The sequence below is a fragment of the Crotalus tigris genome, unplaced genomic scaffold, assembly GCF_016545835.1.
Source record: "Crotalus tigris isolate CLP2741 ecotype Arizona unplaced genomic scaffold, ASM1654583v1 scf7180000018563.1161478300:1536566, whole genome shotgun sequence".
Taxonomy (NCBI): domain Eukaryota; kingdom Metazoa; phylum Chordata; class Lepidosauria; order Squamata; family Viperidae; genus Crotalus; species Crotalus tigris.
Genome location: NW_024097077.1, coordinates 1246539 through 1261745, shown reverse-complemented (window position 1 = coordinate 1261745; position 15207 = coordinate 1246539). Strand labels below are relative to the sequence as shown.

The window sequence follows — 15207 nt, the reverse complement described above, 5'->3', positions numbered from 1 at the left end:
TGCTATTGATTTGTGGGAAGAAAAAGCTCCCAAGCATAAATGCAAATCAAGCAACTATATTTTGCTTTTTTGCCATGATTCATCATTCTTCACTAGCAAATTAATTACTATGATCATTTTAATGACATACCTTTTTTAAATTTCACATCCTTTAACAAGACCTCCCATTCATCCGATCATCTTAAGACCATTATTCCAAATGATGGAAACAAAATCTTCAAAGAACAAAATTTGGGGAAATTATCTTTCCATTCAAAGTTGTCCATAGTATATGGCCAAAAAGTCAAGACACCAGCCATAATGATGCTACTGAAGCTCTGCCTGTTTTTTTTGGGGGGGGGGAGCACATGGGAAAAACAGTGCCATTGATTGCACAATTGCGATGCCATCTTGACTTTTGGACCACGGCCTGCAGACTCCTTGTTTCTATGTCTGAACTTTGAATTCTCAGTTAATTCTGAATTGAACTGAACATGCCCCGTTTTTGTTCTTTTGAAAAGAATCTGGATGAGCCACACTTGAAGGAATTTGGAGATGTTTGAGCAATGGAGTCCTGGTGCTCACTGTTATTTAGAGCATTTCACCTCTCGGGGTAGCAGAGACCACTGCCTCCTCCATCATCACATCCCACTGCTTCTTTTCTGTCTCCAGTATGCGTTACTCACTAAGCCTGTAGTAGCCTGTTCTGTGTTTAACAATATTTAATGAACCTCATTGTTAGGGAATCACCACAGTTCAAACAAGCAGGCGCATTTAAATGCGTAGGCAGAGAAATGGAAGGAAATGGGAGGAACATGTGTGCACTTGAATGGACGTCTCATCACATCCAGGCAAGACAGAGAATGATCAATTTTTTAAAAATGCTTCAGAAAATTAGGACCATCCCTAGTCGATTATATCAGAACAGGAAATTCTTACAGCCGTCTGTTTGAAAATAAGCCCCGTTGAGTTTAAAGAGACGGTCCTCCCAAGCAGAGGTGGGGTAAAATGCAAAGATACCTCCAGGCTTTCCACCTTCAGTCCTGCGAAAGTCAGGGTCAAGCACCCCTGGCCTCCTCGTATTTCCAGATCTTTTAGATTCAAGAATACCGTAGCTAGTCCTCAACTTACAATCACTCATTCAGCAACAGTTTGAAGGGCTCGGAAAACAATGACTTGCATCCAGTCCTCACACATACATCGCAGCATCCCCACAGCCACGTTATCAAGATTTGGGGGCTTGTCAACTGGCGGGTCTTTCCACCAGTTGCCGCGTCCCGGGTCACGTGACTGGCATCCGCAACCTTCCTAGCCAGCTTCCCACAGGCAGAGCCAATGGGGGAGGCCAGATTTGCTTAGCAATTGCACGATTCACTTAACGAGGGCAGCGATTGGCAAAACAAGGTTGTAAATTGGATGAGATTCATTTAACAACCGCCTGGCTTAGCAGTGGAGATTCTGGCCCCAACTGTCGTCAATAAGAGGAGGACCACTTATGGACGATCCCAGCCCTGTTTCCACAGCTGAACCTAGAGCTTGGAAGAGCCAGCTACCTCTCAGCACTTCGTGCATAGCTGAGCCTGGGGAACCACCAGCCACTGAATAATAGCTTCCCCTTCGTGGCAGGGGGAAATGTCCATTATAAATCATTTGCAACTTCCTGAGATTAGAAATGGGGATTCTTTCCCCCCCCCCCAGGGGAACTGCTCCTTAGTCTGGTGGAATCAACTAATCTTGAAAACTCAACATGTAGAAGGTGAAGACAGACACACAATTGTGATAAATGGATAAGGCAAAATAATATTGCACCCACACATTATGAATCTGCATAAACAAATGGTCAAAACTCATGTTTTACATATTGTCAAGGCATAAAATCAGAGCTTTTTTTAAAAAAAGAAAGATTATAGAATGTTATTATTACTATTTCTTAGCTGGGGAGGTGGGGGATTGTTGAAGATCTTCTGCACTAAAGCCAGAGATCCAAATTTACATTTCATTTCCACTTTTTGAGAGAGTCCAATTTCCAGTGTAAAATCATATTTGTGTCTGTTCAGAAGTAAATATAGTGATTTCTATGAAGCTTATTCATACAAAATTATAGGCTGAAAGTACTAAGTTATTTATTCATTTTCTTCATTTAAAAATTTTCACCCCTAGTCTTCCATTAGCCTGCTCAAAATGATTAATAAAATCAAAGCTACATGAAGGAATGCTGCTAAATCAATACAGCAAATCAATGGCTGGGAATTGAGGATGCCAATGGCAGGTATGGTGAAGAAAAGGTCATTTTCAGCCCCTCCATCTGTTATGGGGTGTTGGATTTATAAAAGGTTAATATTGATCCCTAGTGTTCGTTTAAAAATTTGGGGAGGGGGACTCTGAAAAGAAAGAAAGAAAGAAAGAAAGAAAGAAAGAAAGAAAGAAAGAAAGAAAGAAAGAAAGAAAGAAAGAAAGAAAGAAAGAAAGGAGGAGGAAAAAGGAAGGAAGGAAGGAAAGGAAGGAAGGAAGGAAGGAAGGAAGGAAGGAAGGAAGAAAGAAGAGGGAGGAAAAAGGAAGGAAGGAAGGAAGGAAGGAAGGAAGGAAGGAAGGAAGGAAGGAAGGAAAGAAAGAAAGAAAGAAAGAAAGAATCCAGACTATGTTTCCCTGTGTCAGTAGTGTGTGGAACATTGCCACTAATCCCCGAAAAACAAACAGAAACGTGTTGTTGCAGAAAATCCCCCAGGGTAGTAATAGGTCAGAGAAATCTCAGCGGAGTCTCCTGCTGAGGGCTCTCCTGTTTGAACAGTAGTTAATATTACTGGGTCTGCAGAACAGGCCTGGATCGATGGAGAAGAGAAAGCAAATAGCTGCTGGTGGTGGTGGAGGAGAAATACATGGTTTTTCTTGAATAAAAGTAAAAAGTGAGGTAGAAAGGCGCTAGAGGTGAGAGTTTGCTGCTCAAAAGTCAGCAAGCGCAGAAGAGGGAGTTTGCTACGCTTTCAGAGAGCGTCCTGGGCGGCTCCCTCTGCCAAACCTTGTGAGGGTCTTCTCTCCACTCTGCTCCCCAAAGGGGTCCCCGCTTGGCCCTTGTGGGCTCGGTTTCCCCTTCGCAGCTTCAGGCGGTGAGGAAGCTGTCCCGGCCATCAAGAAGAAGCATCCGGGTCCACCTTGCAAACAGACAAACAGCTTCTCCAACGTCAAGGCCCCGTCAATGTTGTGTCTGTGCACATCACACCCGGTTGCCACAATCTAATATTTTCTCTGCTGCCTTGGGAAGTTTTTCCAAGCCTGGAGTTTATATGCTTTTTATTTCAGCTGAACTTGTTCTCTGCCTTAGCTGAGGTTGGCTTTTCTATGCGTTGGGACAATAGAGGGGAAAAAAAATCCAGGCAATAAGGTAAAGATTACCTCAAGTTGAGCTTTGCTCCTGATGAATCGATCCATACCTGGACAAAATTCCCAGGATGTTTTTGTATTCCAGCCCCCTTGTTCAGCCACCTTTTTTTACACGTATCTTGTGTGCCACTTGGACATTTATCTATGCCCTCAGACTCATCACAGGCCAAACATCAGTTATGGTTAGGGCTGCCACCCTGACTTTTGTGACCATGCCCTGGGGGCATCTCTGCCCGTGAAAATAAATAACTCTCCTTTTTTCCTATATCAGCCAAGGTTGGCTATGTGTTAAGTTAGACTTCACACCTCCGAAGAGCTTTGATGGGCGGAGGCTTAATTAAGTTGCTGTCTGTCATCGGCTGGTTGTTTCAGTTCAGAGAGCCCATCAACATCTCACCTCCATCTCTGGGTGTTTTCCAGATGTGGAAAATAAATAGCCGTGTTGGGCACTGTCTGTAACAACCCCAGAAGCAAAACCAGCAACAGCCATCAGCTCTACAAAGCATTTTGTAGGCCTACCAAGCCCTCCTCAGTCATCTGAGGCAATTTGCTGGCCTAAGAAGGCTTTTATTTTTATTTGTGGAGCTGCTTTGATGGCGGGTGTTCGACTAACATTTCATGAAATGGAAATCACCTTCCCAAACTTTGCATAGATTTATTCCAGACCCATCTCAGAACATGGAATCTTGAGAATCCATATTGTATTGTTTGCCCCTACTTCATTTCTCAGGCTTTTCATTTGAGTTGAATTAAATGTCAAGGGATAACATCATATCAGAATTTAGCCTTACAACTTTTTGAGAACTCTACATATGGTGTGTCTGAGGCACTAATATATGCTAATATATTCTAGGTAGAAAACCAGAAGCTGCTTTGGCAAGGAAAGAAACCTTGGAGAACACAATTTAATATTAGTAATAATCAGTTTCCTGGATGCCCTGCTGACAATTATATTATATTCTAAAAAGTTAGCTAATTACTGTCTGAGTGTATAACGTTCTTGAAATATTTTCAGGAAATACAGAAATAGTGTATCTGTTACCAAAGATAGTTCAGCAGCCAGAAGGATTGCTCTGTCTGTGTGTGTGTGTGTGTGTGTGTGTGTGTGTGTGTGTTTATGTGCATGTGCTTTTGTGTTCTGAGTGTGTGTGTGAAAACAGTCAAGGTGAGGGCCATGGTTGTACATGGTTGAAGGGGCAGGGCTCCAATTGCACGGTTATTAAGGCTGCCATCTTGACGTCCTTGCCAGATGTTCTTCTTTCTGTGGGAAAAGCGGGGGACACCCCCCGTCCTGTCCTGTTAGCAACAAGAGTCCTTCGGGGTTCTTTCCTCTGAGGCCTGAACCAGATTTGCTCTGCTGGTGCTTCTGTTATGGTTCAGGTCAGGCTATGCCGGCCTGTCTTGTACCCCAACAGGAATGGCGCCTTTATGGGCAAGGTGATTCCTGATAAACTTTTGAGATGGAGGAATTACTTTTGAAGTTAAATACACAACAGGCATTCTGCGACGTTGTCAAAGTTTTATACCTAATTACCAGTTGCACTTGAAGTTCATCCGATTGTGTTAGAGGCCTCAGAAATCATTCACACTGGCGACACAGCCAGGCTGAAAGCTTTGCGACTCCTTTCCTGAGGAACTAGGCCTACCCATAATAAAAATACATTTAGGGTGGGAATTAATTTGTCAGCTGGAGTATAGCTATTTTTCAGCTACTGATTTCCTTATTTGACTAGACATAATAAATAGATCACAGAATAGTTTATTTTCTTGAAAGTAATGTTAATTTGCAGCCCTTGTGTATTTTGAGATAATAAATCTTTCTGTAAAATACAGCTCACTACTTGAATGTTGCATAATGTTGCTCTCCCAGAGAGCTTCCTGATTTGCTGCACATTTGCCTGTGCAGTGTGAGGGCAATGTGTCTGCTGTGCTGTGTGGTTGCCTTGCAAATCACACCCCCTGTGTTTTGGTTAAAGAACATATGATTTACTAAATAGGACAGAAGTTGAGGTAAAGACAAGCAGAGGAAAGATGCTACCCCTGTCATTGTGAATTGTAATTCTATTATTTAGCATTTCCCGCCCGGTCTGATCAAGAGATGGACCAGGGGGTCAGACCCACCACCCACAATCGCGGGGCATGGATTGGAGCAGTACCACAATTACAGGCAAATACCAGGTCATTTTGAGAAGCAAGTCAACTTAAAAGGGTGGGCTTATATTGTAGGATATTAGCTAATGAGAATTTTCTATTTCTATTTCTTGTGGAAATACATTTCATCCCAATTGCACTTCTCTTTGATTTCTATATATAGGTAGTCCTCAACTTACGACCACAATTGAGCCTAAATTTCTGTTGCTAAGCAAGACAGTTGTTAGGTGAGTTTTGCCCCATTTTACAACCTTCCTTGTCACAACTGTTAAGTGAACCACTGCAATTGTTACGTTAGCATCATGGTTGTTAAATAAATCTGATTTCCCAATTTTTATTTTTATTTGCTTATCAGAAGGTCACGAAAGATGATCACATGACCCCAGGATGCTGCAACCGTCGTAGACAAATGCCACTTGCCAAGCATCTGGATTTTGACCTCTTGACCCCAGGGATGCTATGATGGTCTTAAGTGTGGAAAACGGTCATAAGTCACTTTTTTCAGTGCTGTTGTAACTTTGGTCACTAAACAGAGGGTTGTAAATTCGGGACTATCTGCACCCCCAAACAACAATGTCCACACACTTTTTTTACAAAAGACCGAAGATATTGCAAGGTCACCCTTCCAATAACCAACCGAGAGACAGACCTGAGGATGGCCAGAGGACACAAAGGTCCACAGCCGGGGGACTTGGCTTTTGGCAGGCTCCGCCCTCAACCACGTCACTGCGAGGTCCCCCTTATCAGCATTTGCGTCATGACACATGATTGCACATCTTCAGACGCTGCAAAAAGATATCCTGTTCCTTGCTTGCTGGCAAAAAAACTGGCCAGTCACTCCTAGCTGGCTTGTTTTCAGACCATAATTGCCAAAACCCAGCCAAGAATCGCCTTTCGCTACAAATGTGTTTTTTGCCTACAAGATAAAAAACATACATACAAACAAAGCTCCAACCCAAAGTTTATTTTGGTCTATTTTGTGCTACCCTCTGCTTGGATGTTTTAACATTTTCTAGGAATATAGTTATGGGTGTTAAACTGATTGGCTATACCAGAATGCCCGTGCCGGCTGTCCTCTCGTAATTTGGGCAACGGCAAAGGAGGAAATTAAACTCCTGAGTGGTGATAGATGTCCTAAAATGAGGGACAATGTGCCACGGGTCACACTTGTACCCTTCTCACTGATAGTGCAGGCTCCTCGCTGGCTGCTGTTACTCTAATATTATTAGGATATATTAGCTACATTATAACCCATCATATAATCCCTTAGGGTTATTGCATAGGGCACCACTATCAATTACACAGGTATAAATAATCAAGAAGGAGAAGACATCCAGTCTTGAACACTAATAGTGGGGAAGAACAGGTCTTGACATATCTGGCTTATTTTGCTTGGGAAGACTTTTGCAGCTCTGCTTCAAGTCACAACATAGCCAAGCGCTGAAGGCAATCCTCCTGCACCCGGCAGAGTTCAGGCCCTGTGGCCTAATTAACCCCCAAAGGGCTGAACAAAGCCGTTAAGGGAATCCGACAATGGCCTGACGTGAGCTTGGGCGAAGAGGAAGAGAGTCTGTCTGGACTCTTCTACTGGGGCTCTTGGATCCCCAAACGTGACGCTCATTCGTGTAAGTTGAGGACTGCCTGTATAGTCTGGCTGAGCAATAGGTGCTCCAATAGGCGCTCCGCAGAACCCGTTTGGGGGGTCTTGCTGATCCCACAATAAATGCTGGAACAGAGGCGTCCCAACAGAAAAGGTGCCTTGCAAGGAGTAGCCATGAGGTTAGTGCTGCCGTTGAACTGCAAACTCCAGGCAGTCAGAAAGGGGAAGACCCTGCAAGACTTCCTTTCCGAACGGGCCTGGAGGAGGAGGAGGAGGAGGAGGAGGAGAGAGACCTCAATGGAATGTGGAGAGGCAGCTTCCTGGCTGACCTTGCAGCTCAACAAAGGTGCCCACGGGGTTCAGAGGGACGTATCACTTGAAACTCCAGCAGCCTGGAGGAAGGAAAACCCTTCTGGAGGTGGCTGCAGCAATGCACCTCCTCGCCTCTCTCACAGTAGCAAGTAACCTCCTTCTCTTTATCTTATCTCATCACCAAAAACATCACCCTGCGCTTGGCTCCTGTCTGCGAACTACGCAGTCAGCCTTTCCTCCCAGCTGCTAAGCCCTTGGACAATAATTCCATGGCTTATATTGCTTTCTGCTGATTTACAGCTTCAGAGCAATGACAGAGTAGGACTCGGAGTTCTTTCATGTGATGGATCTCAGCATCTTTCTGGCAATCGGCAGCTGATGGCATGTGGCAGAAACCATTTAGCTGCTATGCATTCTGAGACACATCTCTGGAATTTGGGGATTGTGGCAATCTGGCACTATCACACTTTGGCAAACTGAAAAACAAGGCTTGTTGTCTGCTGGCTTGCAACATAATTTGCCTTTGGTTTTATCTAAAAGGACTTTTTATCGTTTCTCACCCCACAATTTATATTATTCCCCTGCAGCTCCTGCGCACTCCTGCTGGGATTTCCCCCTCAGTGCAATTTCCCAGTAATTTTGGATAGATTTCCAGATGGGGGAATTACATGGCTAGGTTCAGACTAATGCCAAGACCAAAATATGTTGCTCCAAATCATATATTAGTGCATTAGTCAAGACTTGTCTGTACCAAAATGCAGATCAGTTTGATTCCTCTAAAGTCATGTTTGATTATCCTTAGCTAAGGGGATGAATGGTATAATGTGGTAGAAGGAGTCTTCTTAATGAAGGACGTATCTCTAAAGCAAGTGCCGTCTTCAGCCTGATCCGACTCTTCCTGACCACGTGTTCTTTGAGTGCCTGCACTTCAGTTTCCAGAACTTCCAGGCTGCTGAATGACCAGGTTGGGATCCTGGAGACTGTAGCCCAATCCATAAGCCACTTAGCTACCTTGGATTTAACCATTTCTTTCGGAAAATCCATCAGTCAATCACAATATAACTAGAAGGGACCTTGGAAGTTTTCTAGTGCAACCCCCTGCTCAACCAGAAGACCCTCTACAATTTGAGACAAGTGGCTGTCCAGTCTCTTCTCCAGGGATGAAGCACCCACGACTTCTGGTGGAAAGTTTCTCCTTAATTCCAGGTTGCTTCTCTCCTTAATTAGTTTCCATCCATTGCTTCTTGTCCTGCCTTCTGGTGCTTTGGAGAATAACCTGACCCCCTCTTCTTTGTGGCAGCCCCTCAAATACTGAAAGATTTGAGGGGCTGTGACCCTCATATGTGTCCCCCTAGTCACATGTGACCCCCTAGTCCTTTTTCTCTTTTTTCCTGCAACCGTTTTTCATATTTTTGGGTCTTCACGTTTTTAATCATCTTAGTTCAGAATATGCTCCTCCCTTTGGAGGGCAGCCATATTTGAAAAATCTCCTTATTTTAAAAAAGGCTTCAATTCACTAAAGGAGCACTGGGAGTGAGACCTGCTCATCCAAAGCCTCCTTGGTAGCCCCCTCCCCATCTGAAACATCCTCATGCACTGAATGAGTTTATGATGGATCAAAATCACCCCGAGAGCCCCGTCAGGACTGGAAGGGCCAGCCCAGCTTTTTCAGAGATTAGGGACCCACAGAGGTGCGTGTAAAAAGGGCAGGTGGTGGACATCCTCTTGACTTTTTCACCTCTCCCGTGGACACCTCTGCCAGATCTCACTCTACTCCTTGATCAGTCTCCAGAATGTAGCTGTTTGTGTGCTTTTTCTCACTGATCATTCATCAGCTGAGAATTCATGAAATACACCAGGACAATAGAAGAAAATATTTGTAACTCAGAGCTGAATTGATGATGTTACCTAGTTAGGTAATGAAACATCTGCAAGCAAACAGCCAAGCTCAGAGAGCAACACACACACCCGGACACATTTAGAGTCTTGCTGCATCTTACCCCTTTATGTGCACGCAAGATTTCTTGAAGGACCTCCATGTGACCCACATATCCTTTGATTCAGTTGTGTGCTGGAAGAGCCACGTGGAAACTAATACTATTGTGTGTGTGGTTTTTGTTAGAGCCATGATTTTCAAACTTAGCAACTTCAACGTGCGTGGACTTCAATTCCCAGAATACCCCAGCCAGCACATTGAAATCCACACAACTTCTAGTTGTCAAATTTGAAAAATGCTGTTTAGACTTACGTATACGTTACACTACAACATTATACTTGGTTGGAATACACCATTATATAAACTGCTGTTTTGTAACAACATTATAAAACAATTGTGTGTTTAATTATAAGTACGTTAATAAAAATATCCCTCTGTATTTTCTTGTTGAAAAGTGCTTCCTTGCTTAAAGTTTCCCTGCAGAAAAACATTTTATTACTCGTGAACAGTAAGATATTTATAGGGACGAATATTCACAGCCTGGCCTTATGTGAATCAACTTCAGTACAATTCAAAATATACTTTCTTAGTACTTAGAAAACAACAGAGTGCACTTCTGCATCACGTTTAAAAATTATCCACATTGTCCTCTTTTCTGTCTCTCTCTCTCTCTCTCTCTCTCTCTCTCAAATTATTTCCAGCTTTCTTAACATTCCCAATGTTTTTATTGGATTGAAAAGATATCCTCAAGGTAGCTTTCCCATAATGGAAATAAATATATTTTGCAATAAATAAGCATAACATTAACTTGACATTAATGGTACTTATTCACAGTTAAATATCAATGCCACTGGTATGTAATATGAGACAAAGGAACGGGCTGAACCCTAGCATGAATAATAATTTTAAAGGTAAAATCATTTCTCATTTATCAAAACTGTCAAACTTGGTTTAAGATCTCTCTCTCTTCCTCCTTCGCTTTAATAAATGGAGCCAAAGAGTAAGGATATTAAAACCACTGCACAGATGCAGGTATAGAAGAAGGATATTGTTAGTCCTCAACTTATGACCATAACGGAGCCCAAAATTTCTGTCACTAAGTGAGACATTTAGGTGAGTTTTGCCCCATTTTATGACCTTTCTTGCCACTGCAGTTGTTAAGTTGGTAACACGGTTGTAAAGTGAATCTGGCTTTGCTTGTCAGGTTACAAAAGGGGATCACATGACCTCAAGGGGACGCTGCGACCGTCATAAATATAAGTCAGTTACCAAACATCCAATTTTTGATCACGTGGCCATGGGGAGCTGCAAAGGTCGTAAGTGTGAAAAGCAGTCATAAGTCACTTTTTTTCAGTGCCGTTGTAACTTTGAATGTTCACTAAATGAACTGTTGTAAGCCAAGGACCACCCATTTTATGTTATTGTGCAACTCTACGTCCTGACGGTTTCAGTTTTTCTTTTTGAAAGCAAGGATGCAGCCACTCGAGTCGTATAAAAACAGGGAATGAAAAGACTAGGCATGAATCCAGATGCAAAGCAGTCCCAGAGGTTCAAATTTTTTCTGCACAAAATGGAGGGTGAGAACACGCAGCCACCACATTCCAAATGTATTTAATCTTAATCTCTGCTCTGCTGCTTTCTCGTATGTGGTGCAGGGGGGGCTCCTCCTTGACGAGGTCATGAAGGCCACAAACCAGGCTTTATCGCTGGCTGTCGCGGTGAGGGATGGAGGCAACCGAACCGATGCTTAAAAGGAACAAACAACACCCACCAAAAGACTGAATCCACATGCAGGGTTGAAGGTTTGCAATAATTTGTGGATTCACTGCCATTAATAAGAAGTTCCTCATCTATTCTACTCTAAATGATACAGTAAAGATGCAAGGTATGAATAATATATAAATAATGGCAAAAAAACAAAACAAAACCCAACCCTCCTAAATGTTTTCCCATTTATCTCCATTAGAGCGGAAGATGGAATGTGATTTCTTACCCCACCAGGTTTGAAAAATAATTTCAAGCAGATGCAAACAGACAGCAATGCCCAGGAATCCTATTGTTTCTCGTATCTGATTTGCCACCGTAGCCTGCTGGTATCGTCCCCTGTTTCCTATTATTCCACATATCCTTACCCGGCAAAAAGCTATTGACAGCTGTTGTATGAAAACGGGGTGGGGACTGTTTCGTCCTTAATTCTATATCTGGTGCTGCTTCGGTAAGGGAAGAAACCATACCCTAATTAAGGAACTTTCAAGAAAGGAACCCACCACAAGACTGGAATGGGCAGCTGCCACAGAGAAACAGCCAGCAGACCCCCCTCTCCCCTGCCCGGGTGGAGTTCCCTAGTCTGACAACCAGGTGTTTGGAGGAAACCAGACAAGCTCAGGTAACACCAAGAACCCAACAGTTCAACCTTGAGCTACATCAATTCTCTGTCTTTGGAGCAGGGATGACCACGGAGGTGTGGGACTTAAGAAAGTCAAGATGCGATAGCAATAGCACTTAGACTTATATACCGCTTCTCGGTGCTTGGCAGCCCTCTCTAAGCGGTTTACAGTGTCAACCTATGGCCCCCCAACAAACTGGGTCCCCATTTTTACCGACCTCGGAAGGACAGGAGGCTCAGTTGACCTTGAGCTGGTGAGATTCACTGAACTGCTGGCAGTCGACACTCAGCAGAATTTGCCTGCAGTTCTGCCTACTAACCACTGCGCCACCACAGCTCTTCGATGCAGCTGCAACCATGTCATCAAGCCCTGCCCCTTTTTCTACAGCGGTTGTTCAGTTGCCACCAACATTTTAACTCTCTCAATTTTTTCCCACAAAGGCCCCTGTGTGGAGTCCAAAATCTGGGAATCATTACACCCGATATTGAAATTGCGAGGATTTTCAGACCAGTCGTATTAGCTGGCTGGGCAACTGCAGTTAAGGAACCACGATTTCTAGTGCTTCCTGCCAGCTTCCCACAATTGATGTCAATGGAGAAGCCTACAGGAAGTCAGAAATTGCTCCGAGTCCCACTGCATTTTTGCCCGTCTGTGATCATGCGGATTCTGTTTAGGTAAGGAAAGATCTCTGAAATGAATATGCTATTTTTGTCTTACATCTTTCGTTATCCTGCTACAGAATAATAATAGGAGAAATTAAAAGGTTTTTGCAGTGGCCTATCATAAATATGAATTGATACCTTTTCAGCCTTGGATATGAGATTCTTACATCTGGGAACTTTGTTGAGTGGTAACTCACTGTGATCAATCTCTAATTTTGTAAAACTGATTAACTAAGCATGCATATATTGTACTGGATCCAGGAATCGTCTCTACTTATCTATAAGGAAGGAAGGAAGGAAGGAAGGAAGGAAGGAAGGAAGGAAGGAAGGAAGGAAGGAAGGAAGGAAGGAAGGAGAGGCAGAGAAGAAAACATAGTGTGTTGTGTGTTTTAAAAAATGACATTTTTTTAAAAAAAAAAAAACCTACTGTGGAAAGAAAGGCAGAAGACAAGATTGCAAAATACAGAGCATTGCTTTACAGAGAGCCTTACCTACTCGAAGCTCTTGACCGAAGACGGTCTTCTCTCCCAGTGCCGAGCAGTTCCACCGGCCATACCGGAACTGGTACTGACATTCATTGATTCCCATCTGGGCCCCTTCTCCAATGACTATGATGGCATCAGGGCGGCTCTGGCAAATGGCTCGCTGCCGGGGGGCCAGGCCTGGGATCTTGTTGCAGATGATGTTTGCCCCCAAGGCCACCACCGAGGACAAGGCTCTGGGGAAAAGCAGAAGAGCAGCATGAGGAGGACTCAGGGAAGCCGTTCTTTCTGTTTCCTCGCTAGAGAAGCTGGCTGGGGAAGGCGATGGCCCACAGGAGGAGGGGACGGGCTGTAAAATGGCTCCTGTAATTACGCTCACTTATCTCAACCTCTTTGTTCTGGCCGTTGAGCTGGAGACCTTGTGTGACTTTCGATAAGGCCTGGTTCTCTTGGACCACACTTAGCACGAGTGCCATCTGTCTCACAAAATGTTGGCCCTTTCATAAAACAAGGAAGTGGGGAGGTGCGAGAAACAGGTATTAAACTTAGATTTGGATTTTTGGAAACCGTCGTAGCTGAAATTCACATTGAGTATGGAGGGGTTTGGCTGAGCCTGGCTGCAGAATGCAGGACGACTGCAGTTCGTCCCTTCTAATTTTAAACCACAGCACAAAAAAAAGAAGAAGAAGAAAAAAGCAGGGAATGACTTTATTTGACCAACATTCATGCTCATTATTATAAACATGAAGTGGTGAATGATTAATAGGAGCTCGTAAGCATAAATTTCAGAGTCAGATTCTTCAGACCTGGAAAATGGTTTGCAGCAGTCCAGAAAAGTATCCCAAATGTTTAGTCAAAGAAGCATTTTCAGTAATTGTAACGGACACATTTATAATTTTCATTAAACCCTGTGCATACTGTGGTACATTGTCCCAGGCATGAACAGACCCAAAACGGCATTCAGATTCTTGGCTCCCAGCGGGATCCCTTCTCAGTTCATTTACCTCCAATTTATAAGGTTGTGGGTCTGAATCCCACAATGCTCCTGGCAAAGGGGAAGCAAATTCTTGGAAACAAGATGCTGGGCTAGCAGGACTCTTCTGCTGATTAAGCAGGGCTATAGTTTGGTTCCTTGTGATGAAGCAGACTTTTGTGTCATCCTAGCAGGGACTTGAATCAGCAAAAACACAGTGCCTGACAAAACTGAGGAAAGGAGAGGAAGGGAGACACAACGGATAGGGTGGATACACAGGATCAAGGAGGTTGTGGGAATGTCCATAGAAGAGTTACAGACTGTCACGAGGGACAGTGAAGATACTAACTATATCAAGAGTTTAAAAGCCTCAGGATTTTGCTGAAAGCTAAGGAGAGGCAAAAATCTCCCGTCCTTAGAAGCATCCGAGATGAATCCCGGCTGAAGTGACAGTAGATTTAGAACCAGGGAAATAATGCCAAACTTTCCTGAAAAAGGTGTAATAGACAGAAGGATTGTCACTATGCTGGAAGTTTTATTACCATCAAGTAGACAGGAAGGTCTGCAAGAATTTGTTTCATGTTCATTTTCATAACAGAATCTCTCTGGAGCTAAGATTTCTCTGCCTTTGGCTCTTACACCTCCCTCCCACCCAGCCTCCCAACCTCTAAAGCACATCCAGTTCTCATCTTCCTACCTAATTTCAGTGATTAGCAGAGAATAAATGTTGTGGCTTCTTTATACAAGCGGATCAAATGCCAAAACATCACAGCTCCGTACAAAACATAACTGCACTGCCTTTCTTAGTGACGAATGTAATGCAAACATAATATTTGCTGATTAACTCTCTTAATAAGAAATGCCAACGGAGAACACTTCAAGATGGTTCACGTACAAAGCCACGATGGAATGCAGCGATTCAGGCAAGGCACGGCCTTGAAAGAGCTGCTGGAGGGAAGGCAGCCATCAATTAGAACAGAACTTGCTGTGTACAGCAAGTATCTGAAGCATGTCCAGGAGCCTCAGAATGCAAGTAACAGGGGCAAATTCCTCCACCCACTCTCCTTGGAACAATCAGGTACCTACTCTTAGTCAGTGTCCCGGGTCCAGATCATGGTCTCTGGGTTCAGTTCAAGAGCTGCTTTTCACTATTAACGGCCCTGGTGTTCTAAAGAGCAGGGACAACAATGTCTGGTTAAGTAGCAGCTTGCAGAGTGAGGTCTTAGCTGGTCTCCAAAAGCTAAGCACGATCAGATATGGTTAGAGTTTACAGGGGAGATCAGGAAAAATCAAGACTACAGCCTGACCGCTTCCATATTCTTGCAAGAAAACTACATAGATGTCCCC

At 43.6% G+C, this 15207-nt stretch overlaps 1 protein-coding gene across 3 annotated transcripts in view; it reads right to left on the bottom strand.

Moving 5' to 3' along the window:
* The window catches only part of WNT7B (Wnt family member 7B), an 86870-nt gene that overhangs the window by 16435 nt on the left and 55228 nt on the right, over positions 1 to 15207 (bottom strand). For all 3 annotated transcript variants that reach the window (XR_005558041.1, XM_039354608.1, XM_039354607.1), the window contains exon 2: positions 12897 to 13123. Coding sequence is in view for 2 of the 3 variants with exons in the window: in XM_039354608.1 (XP_039210542.1) it covers positions 12897 to 13123 (227 nt within the window). In the remaining variant the exon portion in view is untranslated. The remainder of the gene's footprint in view (positions 1 to 12896; positions 13124 to 15207) is intronic.